At 49.0% G+C, this 18,018-nt stretch overlaps 2 protein-coding genes and 1 long non-coding RNA gene across 7 annotated transcripts; 2 read left to right on the forward strand and 1 right to left on the reverse strand.

Annotated features, from left to right (window-relative positions):
• Positions 1-2,599: 2,599 nt before the first annotated feature.
• ALOX12 (arachidonate 12-lipoxygenase, 12S type) lies at positions 2,600-14,700 on the forward strand. Of its 5 annotated transcripts, none has more exons than XM_045570008.1 (14): positions 2,619-2,852; positions 3,387-3,588; positions 4,727-4,808; positions 4,912-5,034; positions 5,157-5,260; positions 5,491-5,651; positions 6,496-6,639; positions 7,447-7,656; positions 10,470-10,556; positions 10,785-10,954; positions 11,331-11,566; positions 13,708-13,808; positions 13,930-14,100; positions 14,223-14,700. In XM_045570008.1, the coding sequence occupies exons 1-14, from the start codon at positions 2,718-2,720 to the stop codon at positions 14,400-14,402; spliced, it is 2,106 nt and encodes a 701-aa protein (XP_045425964.1). In that variant the 5' UTR covers positions 2,619-2,717; the 3' UTR covers positions 14,403-14,700. The 5 variants fall into 5 exon arrangements, with proteins under 5 accessions (XP_045425969.1, XP_045425968.1, XP_045425964.1 ...); XM_045570010.1 differs by having other exon boundaries at positions 11,343-11,566; XM_045570011.1 differs by having other exon boundaries at positions 2,622-2,852; positions 11,445-11,566.
• LOC123650842 lies at positions 12,607-17,268 on the reverse strand. The gene is made up of 5 exons (XR_006739499.1): positions 16,896-17,268; positions 15,898-16,616; positions 14,033-14,113; positions 13,757-13,864; positions 12,607-13,033 (listed from the first exon to the last, which is right to left on the reverse strand). It is a non-coding gene; the product is annotated as an uncharacterized LOC123650842 (long non-coding RNA).
• RNASEK (ribonuclease K) lies at positions 16,309-18,010 on the forward strand. The gene is made up of 3 exons (XM_045570014.1): positions 16,309-16,487; positions 17,191-17,267; positions 17,654-18,010. The coding sequence occupies exons 1-3, from the start codon at positions 16,410-16,412 to the stop codon at positions 17,793-17,795; spliced, it is 297 nt and encodes a 98-aa protein (XP_045425970.1). The 5' UTR covers positions 16,309-16,409; the 3' UTR covers positions 17,796-18,010.
• Positions 18,011-18,018: the final 8 nt, after the last annotated feature.

An 18,018-nucleotide genomic window follows, 5' to 3' on the forward strand; every position in this document is an offset into this window, starting at 1 on the left:
TAGAGCATGTGCTTTAGAAAACTTGTAAGTTCTTTTCTGTCTCTTTGAAATGTGTGTAAATCTTTTAAGAAGCTACACAGCCTCTTGCCAGCTTTATGATCCAGGAATGTCTTTCTCCAGGACCTGGGAGCCATCTCCTTGAAACATAAACACCAAGGGAGATAGAGCCTCCATCTCCCAGTTTCTGTGGGAAGTGCGGAGCCTAACTCAGACGGGCGCTTTGCTGAAGTTGCAAAATTATCACCCAGTATAAAGATAAAGGAAGTTTGTTTTTCCTTTGATTAAGCCAATTAGTTAACACAGATGGTTATTCCAAGTACCAGGTGAACCTAGGCTGCATTATGTGTGACAAATGGTACTATTAATATAAAGTCCTCTTACTTGAGGATTAGTTACTGTTTATCTTGAGAACATGTATATAATGGGTTGTTTCTGTTTAGGTATAAAAAAGAGTGAGATTCTTTCTGTCTTTGCAATCTGTTAGCAGCTGCCTGTGATGTGCATCATGTTCTGGTTTAATGCTTTTTCAATAATAAAACTGTTTTTCTTTATTTACTACTTTTGTGGAGAGGTGTTCTGGGTTGGGAGATTTTGTTTTTAATTGTATTCTCCCAACATAGTGCGTGTGCTTAAAAAGAAAAAAAGAAGCAGGAGGTGGAAGCTTGAGGGTCTCGGGGAAGCTGGGCCTGTAGAGGGACATGGAGAAACAGTATGTGGTGCTGAACGATAGATGGATTTCCAGGAGGAGTGATGCTGACATTCAGTTGTAAATAATAAAATAAGAGCAGCTAATACATAGAGGGACTGTGTCCGAGGCATTGTTCTAAGTGTTTAAACATGTTAACTCATTTACCATGTGCAATAGCTTGGATTATTTTCTCAATTTTTCATTCCCTCTCTCTGTATGTGGCCTCATAGTACACACTATAATGGGCAGAAAAAGGAGTCAAAAAACAGCAGAGAATCAGGCTGCAGTATGGAAGTATTGATTTTAGAAGCAGGCATGAAACAAACTCTCTTTTCTAGGGAAAAGTAACCACGAAAATGTGTGTGGAAGAGGCCAGGTCCTGCTATGATGGAGGATGGGAATTTGAGCCATCTTCTTTGAATATTACAAAACAGGGTGACTCCAGAAAACTGGAAGAACTAGAGGCTGGCAAATGGCAGACACCCAGTTGTGAGCACAGAGGATGTAGGCAGGACTGGGTGGGAAGCTGTGGCCTCAAGACCACATGTGGCCCCTCCACTGAATCCAAATTTTATAGAACAAATCCTTTTAATAAAGGGATTTGTTCTGTGAAGTCTGTGCAGTCAAGAGGCCACACTCAAAGATCCAGAAGGCCACATGTGGCCCCAGGACAGCAAGTTCCCCACCCTTGGTAGAAGCTAAAAGGGGAGTGGCACCCAGTAAGCATCAGACACTTCTGGGAGGTCTAGAGGCTAGAAGGTGGGACTAGAACCCCCTCTCACTTATCCCTTCCAACAAACAGCACACCATTTTTGAGGTCTGGCTCAAGAAAGCAGATTTACCTTGCCCTGGTCTAGCCCAGGCTACCAAACACATCCACTGTGAGCCAAATGCTTATAATGACGTGGATCAAGAAGATGTAGACAGGAGCCTGTGCACCAGGCTTCATCTGATTGATTCCTGGATGGGTGATGGAGCCTGACCCCTGAATCATCCTTCTAATGTTTACAAAGTCCCTAACCAGCACTGGTCCGAGTGCTGTTCCTGGATTTCCTACCCTGAGACCCATGAAGGACCAGGAAATAGCTTGGGAATAAACATTACCCTGGAACCTACTAAAGGAGGGGAAGGGGCTGCACTCACCTGGCAAGTACAAAGTTCATGGGAATTGCCCAGGTATGCTAGGTGCCTAAGTGATTCCATACTGCACTCTAACACCCATACGGTGTTCCCGGGTCCCTAACATTTCCTGCACCTACTATGGAGGTTGGACAAAATGAAGCTCTCTGCCCTGCCGCAGGCCTCTTTCTAGATGTTGAGCCCACGATATCTGATGTACTTGGGATCCCAATTCCTGAACGTTTTAAATAGTGTTGGGGTTGCGGGGGCGGTTAGCAAGCCTTGAGCTGTTACTCCTCCAGGTTCTAGGAAGGCTGGGGAACCCACGGTCCCTTACTGAAAGACAAGGCTCAAAGGCGATGGCGATCAGGTACTGAAGGACTTACTGCGCTGCTGGGGGTCTAGCAGCAAGGCATCCCTGGTAGCCTAGCGCAGCCTTCCAGAAGCTGGCCCCCTGCCTTCCCCAATTCCCAGCCTAGAAAAGTGGAAGCTCTTCTCTCCATTTGAAAGATAGATTCACCCCGCATTTTTCCTAGCTCCCCAAAAGACCTTGGGAAGTGTCCTCATCCTTTTTCGCTCCATCCCGGAGGCTCCTATTCCCAGGCCTCCCCCAGATGTCCAGAAAGTCCCCACCCTCTCGGGCTCACCCTGGCCAGGGTCCCTTTATCTTCCGGCAGCTACACTCCGACCTAGAGGCACAGCCGGTGCCCACAGCCGGCTCTACCGCTCTGCTCGCAGGTTTGGGCTAGTCTGGGGCGGGGACGTGGGAGCGTCCAAAAGTTGCGAGGAGGGAGGGGCCGAAGACCTGTCTTTTAAAGGCCGGAACTGGCCCTGAGGCACTGGCGGCCCTGGGCGGTCCCAAGAATCGCGCAGGACCCGGCTCCCCTCGCCCGAGCTGCCGGGGGGCACCATGGGCCGCTACCGCATCCGCGTGGCCACCGGGGCCTGGCTCTTCTCCGGGTCGCACAACCGCGTGCAGCTGTGGCTGGTCGGGGCGCGCGGGGAGGCGGAGCTGGAGCTGCAGCTGCGGCCGGTGCGGGGAGAGGTCAGCGGGGGGATCGGGAGAAGCGGGGACCCCGGGCCCGGGCCGGACTCGAGAGGTGGGCGAGGGGCGAGGGGCGGGAGGCTGGGGCGAGGTGACAGCGCGCACTGGGACTTCATGGAGTTGAGACGTCCGGGGTGAAGAGAGGGTCGGGACTTTGGGTCCAAGGCTGGATTCAACCCACTTCTCCCTTCCTCGACCCTTCTCCTCCTGACCTCCAAGTCCTTCTCCAAATGACCCAGAGGTAAGTGCATGACCAGTGGTCAAACGAGAAGCTCTTCCAAGCACGGGCGCGGTGACAGCTCAGTCAAGGGGACCCACACAGGTGTGATGCTCAGTCATCAACTCAAGTCACTGCGGCCACGCACTGGGTCTCCATCCTCCCCTAACATCGGGCATCTGAGACCCACGGGGCAGGTTCTGCGGGGGAGGGAACAAGGCCCCGGTAAATTGAGGCTCCACAAAGGGGCGACTCTGCCCTCAAAACCGCCTCTCCCAGGTCCCGGCTACTAAGTCTGGCCGGTCCCGCCCCCACAGGAGGAGGAATTTGATCTTGACGTTCCCGAGGACTTGGGACCCCTGCAGTTCGTGAAGTTGCGCAAACACCACTCGCTGGTGGACGACGCGTGGTTCTGCGACCGCATCACGGTGCAGCGACCCAGAGCCTGCGCGGAGGAGGCCTTCCCGTGCTACCGCTGGGTGCGGGGCGAGGGCGTCCTGAGCCTGCCCGAGGGCACCGGTGAGCGGGCAGCGTCGGGGGAGGGGGCAGAAGGACTAGGAAGCTGCTGGGGGCGGGGGTTGGTTGGAGGGGACTTAGAGAAAGGATGGGCACGCGGCAGATTAACTGTAGGGATCGAAGGGTGCAAGACAGGAAACGGGAAGTTGTTATGAATTCCCTAAGTTTTACACAGAGTAAGTGAGGACGCGAGTAAGGCTGGAGACAGAGAATGAGAGATCTGGAAATCCCATCTTCCAAGAAGGCGAGGACAGGGCCTGGGAGTTGCAGTTGAGGAAGGAAAACAAAGAAGCAAAGTAAAAGTAGAAAGGAGATCTCTATGGAATTCAAAACCTACGTTACGGCAGGGACAGGGGAGGGGACCACATGGAATGGAAGATGGTGGCTGACCAGTGAACAGGAGGCAGGTGAGGGGAAACAAATGGTATGATGTTGGAGAGCTGGTTCTGTAGGAATAACGCAGAAGACAACTGTGAAGGGCAAGGAGCACTTGGCAGGAGCTGGGGATGAAGGAGGACAGCAAATATTGAATGTTTTACCATGGGAAACAAGAGAGATGAATAAAACGACGAATGAGGGCAAGGGTTGTAAGGATGGAAACATGACTTTGACATAGATGAGTTTAAATGCAGATAAGAGCAGGAACAAGTCAATAAAGACAACTTAGCCCAAGAAAGGTGAAGTCAGGTTAAAAAAGCAAACACAAAATCTTTTGATGACAGGCAAAGGTGTGGTAGGTGAGGCTTAAGAAATGTGAAATTAAAGCAATATATAGTATAAGGTATAGGCATACAGATGACTAAGATTTTATCACCTTAATTAAGGTGATTTTTTTCCAACCATAGATATTGATGAAATAAGATCAGGCAGAGGAAGATGAGTTAAGGAACAAGAAAAGGTGGCAACCATGACATTTCTGTCTACAAGCAAAAGATGAGGGCTGAAATAAGTGAAATCAGGAGTGCACGGTTAGTGAAAATGGGATAATGTGTCTGGGATCAACCACGAGGCACAGCCAGAGACGAAAGCAGCAGTGCATGCCTGCGAACAAGGAGCATGACTACAGAAAGGGAGAGGACAGGCAGGGATGAGCACAGGACCAGACACAGCTGTGTGGCCAATCATCTTAATGTCTCCCCAGCCCGCCTGGCAGGAGACAATGCCTTGGATGTGTTCCAGAAGCATCGAGAGAAGGAACTAAAGGAAAGACAACACATCTACTGGTGACCACCCACCCATAGGCCTTCCATTTGTCCCACCCCTTCCTAACCCTGCCCCCATCACTGACCTCAACATCCTCCCTGAAGGCTTGTCCTCAACTTCTAGCTGGGCCACCTGGAAGGAAGGGTTACCCCTGACCATAGCTGCAGACTGTGAGGATGACCTACCTCCAAATATGAGATTCCATGAGGAGAAGAGGCGGGACTTTGAATGGACACTGAAGGCAGGGTGAGAAAAAGCTGTGACCTGGGGTTCAGAGTGGAATAAGGGCCAGGAGATCCAGGAATGCCAGTATATGGTGAGGGGCTGAAGGATCAGCTGATGAGTTAAAGCCTCAATACCTGTCCTAGGGCCCTGGAGATGGTCCTCAAACGTGTTTACACCCTCCTGAGCTCCTGGAACCACCTAGAAGACTTTGATCAGATCTTCTGGGGCCAGAAGAGTACCCTGGCTGGTCAGTGTTCCCCCAGGTCTCCATAACCCCTTAATAGCCACTTTTGATGACCTGTCCACCACACTCCACAGGCCCTCATAACTTCCTGCGAGAAGAGACCTTCTCATGGCTGGTCATCTCAGAGAGGCCTGGGTACAGTGTGGGTCATTTGCCTGAATCACTGGGTAGAGTCTGGAAGAGACAGGGACCCCAGCTGTGGTAAACATCCTCCTTCCACCTCCTCCCCACAGAGAAGGTTCACCAGCGCTGGCAGGACGATGAGCTTTTTGGCTACCAGTTTCTCAATGGCGCCAACCCCATGCTGTTGAGACGCTCCACCTCTCTGCCCTCCAGGCTAGTGCTGCCCTCAGGGACAGAGGAACTTCGGGCCCAGCTGGAGAAAGAACTCCAGGTATCTCACCCTGCCTGACATTGTTCTCTCCTTCGTAGTGAGGTAAGAAGAACTCGTGAGGGAGAAAAACCAAAGATGAGTCAGAGGAAGCGAGGCTGCAGTAATCCACTGTCCCTTGCTGCAGTCTTGAGCTGGAAGAATCTAGAAATGATAATATATGTAGGGGAAAAACTATGAGGAGCTCCCAGCATGAAGGGGGAAATACGATGGATCCCTAGGGCACAGACAGGGGCCAGAGATGTTAGCAGGAACAATGACATTCCCTGGCTGTCAGTGTGTTCTCAGGGATAAAAGTGAAGAATGTGCCATCAGGTGGGGAGAATCAGGGAGGTTTTCTATAAAAAGGGAGCTGGGTTTGGAAGAGATGAACTGTATGTGAGCAGGACAAGCCTATTTGGGATGCATGTGTGTGCTGTATTTGGTGGCAGTGGTAGTTAGGGGAAGCTCTGGAATATTTGGCACCAGAGGTAAGCATTGAACAGGGATGAAAGAGTGTTTGCTGGGCTGAAGGGAGCCAGACCATTAGGGGATGACCAGGAAGGGGCCTAGCCATCTTGACAAAGAGTCAGTTTACAATGCCTATGATGCAAACGGGATTCAGCAGGCCTGGTTCTAAACCCAGCTCTACTACCACATATCTATGCATAGGACATCTACCCTCACCCAGCTGTTCCTTCACTTTAAAATGAGAGGAACTGGACCAGGTGTTCTAGTTCTGCCAATAGGACTCTGGTACTGATGTAAGACAATGGCAACAAGCTAAACTAAATGTCTTGGCCTTTGCCCTGGCCCTCTGGGGGTAGACTTTGAACTCTAAAAATGGATACATTGCTCCTTTCCCCAGAACGGTTCCCTGTTTGAGGCTGACTTCATCCTGCTGGATGGAATCCCAGCCAACGTGATCCGAGGAGAGCAGCAGTACCTGGCTGCCCCCCTCGTCATGCTGAAGATGGAGCCCAGTGGGAAGCTGCTGCCCTTGGTCATCCAGGTGAGGTGCCCTGGGCATCCCCTTCCAACACTGCACTCTGTCCACCTCAGCCTCTGCTCCCAGGGATCCAGCCTCATGACTCTTGGCTCCCAAACCTCATCTTCACTCAGTGAGACCTATCCTCATGTCACTGTATTGCTTGTACCCTGGTCACCCCTGACTCACCCAACTGGAAGTACTTGTTCAAGAGTCATAATGGCCTCTCGGAGTTCTCATCCTGTACACAGTGGTTCTCAAACTGTAGCGTGTATCAGAATCACCTGAAGTGCTTGTTAAAACACTGGGTCCCACAGCCAAACTTTCTGATTCAGTACGTCTGGGGTGGGGACTGAGAATCTGCATTTCATATAAGGGCCAGAGTCATGCTGACACTACTAGTTTCAAGACCATACTTAGAGAATAACTATTTAATCTCTCAGTGGCCTCTAACTCTGAACACCCACTATCTCTTGAATATCTTTTCTCTCACTATTCTTAACAGTCAGCTGCTGAGCACTGTCAATAATCTTACACATCTCCTTCACTTTCACCACCGCCTGAGCTCTGACCCCCATCATGTTTCTCCAAACCATGGTTAGGACCTCCTCACTGGACCCCCGGCTTCCAACTCTCCTGCATTCAACCCAACCATCACAGCACCACTGCTAGTAAGAGGGAGAGTGGAAGGGGTCTCATTCCTCCTACTAGATTGTAACCTCCTGGAAGCCAATAATCTTACTTAGTCATCCGTGTTTCCCCAAGAATGCTGACCATAATGTCCTACATAGAGTGGGAGTTCAATAAGTGACTACTTTCTTTTTCTCCCAGATTCAGCCTCCCAACCCTAGCTCCCAAAGCCCAACACTGTTCCTGCCCTCAGATCCCCCGCTTGCCTGGCTCCTGGCAAAGTCCTGGGTCCGAAATTCAGATTTCCAACTGCACCAGCTCCAGTATCATTTACTGAACACTCATCTGGTGGCTGAAGTCATCGCTGTCGCCACCATGAGGTGCCTCCCAGGACTGCACCCTGTCTTCAAGGTACAAGCACTATTAAGTCCCATCTCTCTCAGACACCAGAAAGAGGAACAGCCCAAATTCAGATGATATCGCAGCAGCAAAAAAAACCTTTATAGCAATTTGTGAGCAAAAAAGGGGAGAAAAGAAGACTGTATCAATATCCTGAGACTTTTAGTTGTTGACTCATCTAACCATTCTTCAGGACACACATTATAAGGGAGTCTTCTGAAATTCTCAGAGATCTGACAATCTAGCAATGGGCTTGCAATGTAGCTGGGATATTGTTTGTAAAACAAAAGCTTTATGCTTGCCTTAGTAGATTTAGTATTTAACCAGGAAAACAAATGGTTCCCATAAGAACAAACCAGAAAACAATATATGGAACTAGAGTTTGAAATCACAAGAGACAGCCTATAAACAGTATGGCATTGATGAAGAATGTTCTACCCCAACTGAGGAATCAGCTAAGTAGGAACAGATCAAAAGGCAAGGAAAGCAGCCCAGCAGGCTACTCATATCTGCCTGAGAGTGAGGTGGATAAAGATGTACATTAGATGGTGAGGACAAGAATGAAAAGGGGCCAGGCGCAGTGCCTCACGCCTGTAATCCTAACACTCTGGGAGGCCGAGGCAGGCGGATTATTTGAGCTCAGGAGTTCGAGACCAGCCTGAGCAAGAGCGAGACCCCGTCTCTACTAAAAATAGAAAGAAATTATATGGACAGCTAAAAATATATATATAGAAAAAATTAGCCAGGCATGGTGGTGCATGCCTGTAGTCCCAGCTATTCGAGAGGCTGAGGCAGGAGGATTGCTTGAGCCCAGGAGACTGAGGATGCTGTGAGCTAGGCTGACGCCACAGCACTCTAGCCTGGGCAACAGAGTGAGACTCTGTCTCAAAAAAAAAAAAAAAAAGAATGAAAAGGAAAAAAATTAAAGATTTGGTGAAGGGAGGAAGTAGTACCTGCAGTGTGCCTGGGTGCAAGATGGGAGAGAGAAAAGTCAGAAGTCTAAACTTCTGCAACACCTAGAAGCCCACAGGGTGGGTGTGTTGTACTGACCTAGAAATACTGTAATTTTATAAAACATTGAGTTCAGTATCTATTACTAGGCAGAAGGTGGCAAAATAAAACTTGTACTTGCTTAAATATGTTCTCAAAATCTTGATGAGACTTCACATATAGGGAACATGGCTGAGGGGGCACAAAAATGATACAAGCTTATGAACCAGAGTACTCATCAGAAACAGTAAAGTTAGAAGAAGCCCTTTGGGGGGCAAAAATGAGGTATTCAGTTTTAGTACATGGAGTTTGAAGTGTTGGCAAGGTACGCAAATGAGAACAACTGAATTGTTTCAGCTGGGGGCCTCCACCCAGACCCCTGCAGGCCTGACCAATATAGCTGTGACCCTTTGGAATTACCCCTTTGGTAGCATAGACAAGATGGAGACCAGTCTGATTAATAGAATCTTGGATTTTACCTCTCTCACGATGCCTCCTGCATCACCATCTTCTGCTCTGCTTGAATAGCTGAAGCCTCTTCACACTTACAATTCCTCTCACTAGTGCAGCCCCCTTCCTGTCTCTACTCACCACAGCAACTTCATCCCATCAAACAGCTGAGTTGTTATCGGACACACAGGAGGGTTAAGCCTGCAAATGTCATAACAGCTACTTCTGCAGGCTCTGGATTTGGACTACTGGGGTCTGAATCCTGAAACCCGGCCTCGGTACTCACCAGATGCCATCATCTTTAAGTGAGGATAGCAGGATCTCCATCGTGGGGTTGTTAAAGGATAATATGATACATAATAGTGTGACACATGCTAAATGCTACAAAAAACATTAGTTCTTGGATTTATTGTTATTATTAGGGGTTGTCCTTAGGCATCTTCCCTCCTCACGTGGACTTTGGGCTTTATATGACATGCAGCATCTTTCATGAATTTTCTGGATTTCAGACTAACGTGAGCTGCTTTGATATCTTAACACCAAAAGTATCACCTGGGTCATTCCCTGTGTTCAGCATCAACAATTCAGATAAATACCAAAATTGCATGAAACCTGCATATTAACTATGTGGAAAGTAAGACAAACAGTCTAAGATAAAAAGAAAGGCATGTGAGGATCAGGTGGCCTTTTTCAACAACTAAGGAAAAGCAGGAGGGGCAGGGTCTGACAGTGCCTAACTGGGGATGGGGGCAGATTTGACAACAGCCTGTCTGCTGCTTGAGCACGTAGCTCAATATAGCTCCTCTAATTCTGACTGAAAGTACCCTCCCTAAAAAAACCTGACAGTGAAACTAAAGGATGGAGGTGCAGCTTTGATAATGAGAAGCTAGTTTAAGCTATAAGGATATGAATGATAGATGACATATAGAAGAAAATAAAAAGGAGCTGATTCTTAAGACAACTGCACTCGAAGTGGAAATAATAGAACTGTAATAGCCACTATTTGAGGACTTTTGTGTGTACTAAATACCCTTCAGACATCACTCACATAAGCATCACCATAGCCCCTAAGAGATCCTATTATTGCCCCCTGTTGACAGATGAGGAGATTGCAGATTAGAGGGTCATTAACTTGGCCAAGTATCAAAGTGAGTGGTAAAGTTTAGGTTGAAATCCTGGTCAGTGTGGCTCCAGAGACCAACTCACAGGGGAGCTGGAGAACATGAGAGTGAGTGATCAGAGAAGCAGGGGACAAGCCTGTCAAGGGAGCAGCAGGGCGGAAAGCATCAAGAGGAGAGAAGGCACCAGGCTGGGTGTCTGGCCCTACAAGGAAAGGACTCAAGCATAGCCTCCATTAACCTCCCCTCCAATCTCCTCTACCCCAGCTCCTGATCCCCCATATCCGCTACACCATGGAAATTAATACCCGGGCGCGGACCCGACTCATTTCAGATGGAGGAATATTTGATAAGGTGAGGAGGAAATGGGGTGTGAAGCCCCCTAATCTTCCAGCTCTCTATGATCTTCTGCCACCTTCAAGATCCCAGACCAACCTATGTGAATGTCTTGACCCTCAGACCCACGAGCCCTGTCCCTTTTATAGCCATGACCTTAATCTCACCTCTAATCCCCTTTTCTAGTAAGTTGTGGTCCTCCAGCCCTGCTTCTATCCTCAAGACCTGTCAACTCTCTTGTCCTAGGCAGTGAGCACAGGTGGAGGGGGCCACGTGCAGCTGCTCCGTCGGGCAATGGCTCAGCTGACCTACTGCTCCCTCTGTCCTCCTGACGACCTGGCTGACCGGGGCCTGCTGGGAATCCCAAGTGCTTACTATGCCCACGATGCTTCACGGCTCTGGAAGATCACTGCCCGGTGGGTGAGAGGGAGCTGAGAAATGGAGGAGTATGGGGAGAGGGGCTCTGGCCTGAGGTCAGCATGGAGCAAAACCACAGTGAAAATGAGAAGGTGCAGCCAGGAGGAGCCAAGAGCTCAACCCTGGGGAGAGAGGAGGAAGGGTGAGGAGAGAGTGGGCAGGCTCTGAAAGGCAAGAGACTGGGATGGGACAGAGAACATAGGTGAAGAGAGCTGTGGTGGGGAGACTGGGGGTCTGGAAAATCAGGATGTTGCTAGGAAGCATGGCCAGCAACCATGTGTAGGGAATTCCTAGAACTCCTGACCCTCATCTCCTTCCATTAGACACTGGTGTGTTTAATGCACAGGGGATGTCCCCAAAAGCAAATGTTCTTAGGTTCCTCCCCAGATACAATAGAAGCAGCTGGGCAGATGCCACAGAGAGAGGAGCAGAGGTCAGAGGCTGGAGCCTTCTACTCTCAGAGAGCTCAGCTCCTTCTCCTCTGGGCAGGTACGTGGAGGGGATCGTCCACCTCTTCTACCAAAAAGATGATGTCGTGAGGGGGGACCCTGAGCTGCAGGCCTGGTGTCGGGAGATCACAGAGGTGGGGCTGCGCCAGGCCCAAGACCGAGGTGAGGTCCATCCCAGAGACAGGAGCTCCTGGGAGACTCTGCCAGAGCCCCTTCCCAGCCCTGCCCCTCTCGGGCCAGGACCTCCAGCCCCTCATCACACACGCCTCCCTCCACATGGGAAAGCGTCTGAACCCCATTCACACCTCCTGAGACTCAGGACAATTCTAGACACCCAAGGACTGTCCTCCTCAGAGACGCTGGTCATCAACCCCTATAACCACCCCTAGTCAAAGATGCCCCTAACCTGCCACATCATGGGGCCCAGCCAAGCCAGAACTATAGCCAGGGAGGGTTTCTGCTCAGTGTCTGCTTCTCTTCATGAGGATATAAATGGGAAGATTTTTCCCACTGAAGCCTATGATGACCCACCCTGTGTTCCCTCCCTCTCCTGCCTGCTACTGTCCAGCACACACAAAGGGTCCAGGGATACTGCACACTCGCCACAGTGCAAGGTCATTTTAGATGCAAACTCAATACTAAACATACTTTGGCTCAAACCCAAACTCAGGTTCCTGATCCTTGGGGCTCAGGTTTCTTTAGCCAATCCAGCCAATCCTTACCTCCCCCACCTTCCAGAGAGAATCTTGCCACTACCTTTAGTCACTCCTCACCGCCCATATTTTAACCTCTGGGGAAGAAACAGCCTTTCTTGAGCCCTTCCTAGGCTCATCCTCCTCTAACACAGGCCTGCCTGGACTGTTTTGAATCATTCTCCAGTCCCTCCCCCTCCCGCTTCAGACCAACACCTCTGCCTTTGTGGGATGACTACAAACATTGACTGGGACCCTTTACGGCCAATCCTGGGAAAGCAGCAAACACTTGAACCCTGGAGGGAGCCTCTCCCTGGGGAATCTGTGGGTGTACCATCCCCACCCTTCTAAGACCAAACTTTATACTTCTCAGTACTGTCCCTTAGGTTCCACATGTCCCAAAAGACATGTCCCTTCTTTCTCTCCCTGGCCAGTATCTATCTTTTGAAATTAAATATTCACATAGTTTGGGTTGCTATAACAAAGTACCATAGAATGCATGGCTTATAAACAACGGAAATTTATTCCTCACAGTTCTGGAGGCTGGAAGTCCAAGATTAGGGTGCCAGCAGGTTGGGGTTCTGGTAAGGGCTCTCTGCCAGGTTGCAGACAGCCAACTTCTTCTCCTTATATCCTCACATGGCAGAAAGAGAGCAGACTGGCTCTCTGGCCTCTTCTCATAAAGGCACTAATCCCATCTATGAAGGCTCCACCCTCATAACCTAATTACCTCCCAGAGGCTCTACCTTCTAATACCAACACTTTGGGGATTAGATTTCAGCACAAGAATCTGGGGGGGACACATATTCAGTTCATAACACAAATTAAATTTAACCTCCACTAAGTGCCTCTCATTCTCCCCTCCCCCTTATTCTCCCTCAGTTCTCATAGCTTACCTTTGCCTTATTTTTCCAACAGACTTTTTAGAGAAAGTATGCTAAAATTAAAAACAGCATGGAATTAGCAGTCAGGAACCTGAGTTCAAGGTCAGCCTCTGCCTTTTCCCAACTATGCAATCCTGACAAGCAGTTCGATATCTCTGGTCTTTGATCTTCTTAATCTATAAAATGGGAGCATTTATATTTGTTCCACTTAACAAATAGGATTATTGGGACTCTGAGCCCCCAGATCCACTGTAAAATGAGTGGCCTGAGATAACCCTTGTGGGAAGCTCCTCTTTGCTGTGACATGGAAATCCATAACTTCTCTTATTCCTCACATAACACAGAGATTTATAATTGCCTGAGAATAGGCGGAAGCATCCCTAAATTCTTAATGACTTTTTGAGGCAGAGGCTATTTGATCACTCAGAACTTTTCAGCCCCCAGCATTCTATAACAACTAATTGAGCATGCATACCAGCTGATTTTGATACATTATCTCATTTATAATGTAGGTATCATCTACATTTTACAGATGAAAAAACTGAGGTTCAGAGAGGTTAATTAGCCTAAATTAACCAAGCTGTAAGTTACCGAGCAGGATTGAAACCCATGTCTGATGCAAATATATCTAAATAAATGAACACTTATCAATTCTAAAATATGGACATCCAAGATATTTCTCTCCTCATATCCTACAGCCTCTAAATCCTGTTCTTTTCCCACCCAGGTTTCCCTATCTCCTTCCAGTCCCGGGCTCAACTCTGCCATTTCCTTACCATGTGTGTCTTCATATGCACTGCCCAGCATGGGGCCATCAACCAGGGCCAGGTATGGACAGCTGAAAGCCCAGGTTCCCGAAGGCAAGTGTCTGGACCTCGGCAGACCTGAGGGAGAGATGGGAGTTCAAACCTAAGTACCAGGGTCCTAGGGTTGCAGTTTCTTCCCCCAGCTGGACTGGTATGCCTGGGTCCCTAATGCCCCATGCACAATGCGGATGCCCCCACCCACCACCAAGGAAGATGTGACAATGGCCACAGTGATGGGGTCACTACCCGATATCCGGCAGGCCTGTCTTCAAATGACCATCACATGGCACCTGGGTCGCCGCCAGCCAGACATGGTAAGAGGGGACTCTAGGGAAAGGGAAATAACAGTTAGAAAGGAAACATCAGAGTGAGGTGCTGGGCTTTAGGTGCTTCTGTCTTTAGACTAGAAACTGACTGATCCTTTGTTCTGTCTTAGGTACCTCTGGGGCATCACAGAGAAAAATATTTCTCAGGCCCCAAGCCCAAAGCTGTGCTAAAGCAATTCCAAACAGATTTGGAAAACCTGGAAAAGGAGATTAAAGCCCGGAATGAGCAACTTGACCTGCCTTATGAATACCTGAAGCCCAGCCGCATAGAGAACAGTATCACTATCTGAGCCCTAAGGTGCTCAGATGGAAGACTTCACATCAGCTTTAGGACTGACATTTCCATCTTGAATTTCATGCTTGCCTAAGTCTCTGCTGCTAAGGCTCTATATCCTCCCCCATCAGTATCCCACTAGCTTAGGAAGCAGTAAACTTCTTCTGCAAAGGTCAGATAATATTAATATTTTAGGCTTCATAGGCCACAGTCTCTGTCACAACTACTCACTTGTCCCATGGTAGCATGAAGGCAGCCATAGGCAACATATAAACAAATGAGTGCAACTGTGTTCCAATAAAGTTTTATCTATAGACACTGAGATATGAGCTTCACGTCACAAAATATTCTTTTAGTTTAATCAACCATTTAAAACTGGAAAAGTGCTTTGTTTGAGGGACATGCACAGGCTACAGGCTGGATTTGGCCTTCTAGCCTGCACTAGCCTGAGGCCCTGACCCTACTTCTAAAACATCCAAGATCATGAGTGGGGGAGGGAAATTTCAGCTAATTCTCTGTTCCTAGGAACTAAACTTCATGCTTGGTGGCCAAGTTAGAAATTCCTGACTCTGTTCCTTAGCAATTTTCCCTCCACCTCATTCCTCCTATTCACACGTCTACCCCAAAACTCCCTGAATAAGAATGGTGTTTCTAGGGCAGAATAAAAACCTTTGCCCCAAAATGGATTTCTTCTCCAGACAGTCGCAAACAAAACAGATATGAAATTCATTTTTCAAGGTCACTTTCCCAGCCCCTTTAATACTCTGGGGTTTCTATGTGTTTCCCAGGTTCCAATCTCTTTCACAACCCTTTAAGAACAATATGCATAAAATAAGTGGAAAAAATACCACAAAGTTATTCTGGCCAATGACCTTGAGTCCTTGCTTGGTTCTGGGGTCTCAGAGTCAAAATGATTCCTCTCAGTTATGCTGAGATCACAGTTCTCACTAGAATGGGTACAACGTGCTCCGTGCAAGACTGTGTTCTTCAAACATCCCTATTTCCCCAAATAATTATTACAAATCTGCCTCTCACCAGGGAAGTATGAGAACGTTTTTTGGGAAGGGATAATGTATTCATATTTTTAAATTTTGTATTCTACCTCATTCAAAGGACTTATATAATCAGTTTCCTTGGTTTGCAGCAGGGAAGCAAAGTGACATTTTTGTGTACTTATACCTTTCTCCAGTATATTTAACAGGACTACTCGCTTTCACAACTGGCTCATAGAGTCAGCTTTCCCTGGACTTTTCCTAACTTCATAGTGTTCCTGGATTTGGCATTTAGAATTATACAGTATTCCAAGTGTGATGATAAAATATTACTTAAGCATTTCCAAAGCCAAGAACTCTCACCAGTTTTAAAGCGTTCTAGTCATAACTGCATGCGTGGCCTCGGGAAGGAGCTCCTACCTCCTTTTTACTGAGTCAGTTACATCTTTAAAAGGAAGGCGTAAGTAGAGAACAGATAGAAGCGCGCTCTCTACGTATAAATCTTTATGTCTCACTTACCATTTCCCCATCACAGGATACCAACCGAGACTAAGTATCTGAGGGTGAAATCAGACGGTTCCAATCCTCCGATCCTAAGAGCCCCATCGTCAAAGTTATCAGGAGCTCCGCCAGAGTTACAGACTTTTCCCCCAGACCCGGTGACAGCGAGTTCCTCGTCACGTGACTTGCCAAACTTGGTCACGTGATATACCAGCTCCTTCCATTTCAACCTGGAGTCGGGGGAAGAGGAAGAAACTCGAGGCCCTCTTCCAATACTCACGCCCAGATACAAGGGGCAGTTAAGGGCTTTCGAACATCGGCTTGAGTTCCAGACGCCGCCTTCTGCCCCAGAAGTCCCGAGAGGACTCCGAGGTGCCTGGAGTTCCCCGTAGCCGCCCCTTCCCACCCCCAGCATGATGGTAGGGGCCGGAGGCCACTCCCTCTCCGCAGCCCTCCAGGCGCATCCAGGGCTTCCTCTCACCGCCTTTCCACCCGGCTCACCCCTAGAGGACCCCCGGACTCCCTTCTACATGGCGTCGCTCCTGTGCTGTGGGCCGAAGCTGGCCGCCTGCGGCATAGTGCTCAGCGCCTGGGGAGTGATCATGTTGGTGAGGGGTCCTCCCCCGGCGAGAATCGGAGCGGGCCTGAGGGGCTCCGGGGTTGGAGGGTTGGAAGGCTAGGAAATTCCGGGCCTTAGAAGGCAGCAGGCAAGCTGGAGCTGGTTGATCTGCTGGCCGCTGGAGAACAAGACAGAACTGAGATTGAAAAATGGGAACTGGAGCGGGGTGGGGGGATGAAGTCTGGAATGGGAGGAGCCGGGGCTGGTAAGCGTGGAAACCCCTCAAGGTAAGAAAAAGAAGAGCTGGGTTTCTGAGAGATGCTTGAGTTGAATGGAGGATATGGGGGGAAGGGGGTACTTGTAACCGAAATGGATGGCTGGGCCTTGTTTGTCCAGGACTTTATCCTACCCCCACTTCAAGAAGAAATACTATGAAGAAGTGCCGGTTCTTCCTCACCTCTTCCGCACTGTCCCGTGATAATGACGCCTCTGGGGAGGGGATAACTTGGGTTCCTGGGAAAGACAGGTTGCTCACTATTCCTGCCATTGCCAGAGCCATTCTCAGTGTCACCACCTCAATCCCTTTTCCAGGTGGCCGAGTCCGAATCCAGTAACAACCACCCCTAATCCTACCTTGTTCTGGTTAATCCCAGCCCCAGGTGTTGTGGCAACATTAGAAATGGGAGGGGTTTAGAGCGTGACCGAGAGGTCAGGTGCCTGAGTTCAACAACCTAGCCATTCCCATTTTTCAGATAATGCTGGGAATATTTTTCAACGTCCATTCCGCTGTGTTAATTGAGGATGTTCCCTTCACGGAGAAAGATTTTGAGTAAGTAGTCAGGTGGGGGAGGCGGGACTGGGGACAGACTTGTGTCCGGGAGGGTGGGTGCTTGGGGCACCGAGGTTAGGGAACTAACAGAGAACAGCTTTCTTCAGAATGTAGTTTGTGGCAGTCTTGGGAACCAGTCTTGGGAACTCAGCAGCCATCCTAAACCCACCACTTTAGGTGTGGCCTCTTTAGGTATTTTACTTATCTGTACCTCAGTCCACCTCTGCAAAATGGATATTACAGTAGAACTCATCATATAGGGTGGTCAAGAAGACTGAATAATACACCTAAAAACGATTAGAACGGTGTGTCTGGCACATGGTCAGAGCTCACTAAGCGTTGGCTGCTATTAATGTTTGACACTTCTCTGTCTAATCCACCTCCAGGAATGGCCCCCAGAACATATACAACCTTTACGAGCAAGTCAGCTACAACTGTTTCATCGCCGCGGGCCTTTACCTCCTCCTTGGAGGCTTCTCTTTCTGCCAAGTTCGGCTCAATAAGCGCAAGGAATACATGGTGCGCTAGAGCACGGTCGGGTTTCCACTCTCCAGCCCCCTCCCCGAAAGACTCCTTCCACCCCCTCACCTGGGTCGCGTCCCACCCATTCTAGCGCCCTCTGAGGGACTGGGTTTCCCTGACGAGAGACTGAATCCCTTGTTCCCACTCGGGCCGGCCATTCACTGTCTCTCCAGCTCCCTCGCTTTGTCTCGTACCACAATAAAGAGAATCTGCCCTCGTAAGCCTTGTC

The sequence above is a fragment of the Lemur catta genome, chromosome 15, assembly GCF_020740605.2.
Source record: "Lemur catta isolate mLemCat1 chromosome 15, mLemCat1.pri, whole genome shotgun sequence".
In the NCBI taxonomy this organism is placed as follows: Eukaryota; Metazoa; Chordata; class Mammalia; order Primates; family Lemuridae; genus Lemur; species Lemur catta.

Excerpts from the sequence above, each read along its gene's own strand:
- ALOX12 (XM_045570008.1), top strand. The coding sequence starts at position 2,718 with ATGGGCCGCTACCGCATCCGCGTGGCCACCGGGGCCTGGCTCTTCTCC. Across the intron at positions 10,955-11,330 it reads CTCTGGAAGATCACTGCCCG|GTTCCTCCCCAGATACAATA; the intron begins GTGGGTGAGAGG and ends AAATGTTCTTAG. Across the intron at positions 14,101-14,222 it reads GTCGCCGCCAGCCAGACATG|GTACCTCTGGGGCATCACAG; the intron begins GTAAGAGGGGAC and ends GTTCTGTCTTAG.
- RNASEK (XM_045570014.1), top strand. The coding sequence starts at position 16,410 with ATGGCGTCGCTCCTGTGCTGTGGGCCGAAGCTGGCCGCCTGCGGCATA. Across the intron at positions 16,488-17,190 it reads CCTGGGGAGTGATCATGTTG|ATAATGCTGGGAATATTTTT; the intron begins GTGAGGGGTCCT and ends CCCATTTTTCAG. Across the intron at positions 17,268-17,653 it reads TTCACGGAGAAAGATTTTGA|GAATGGCCCCCAGAACATAT; the intron begins GTAAGTAGTCAG and ends ATCCACCTCCAG.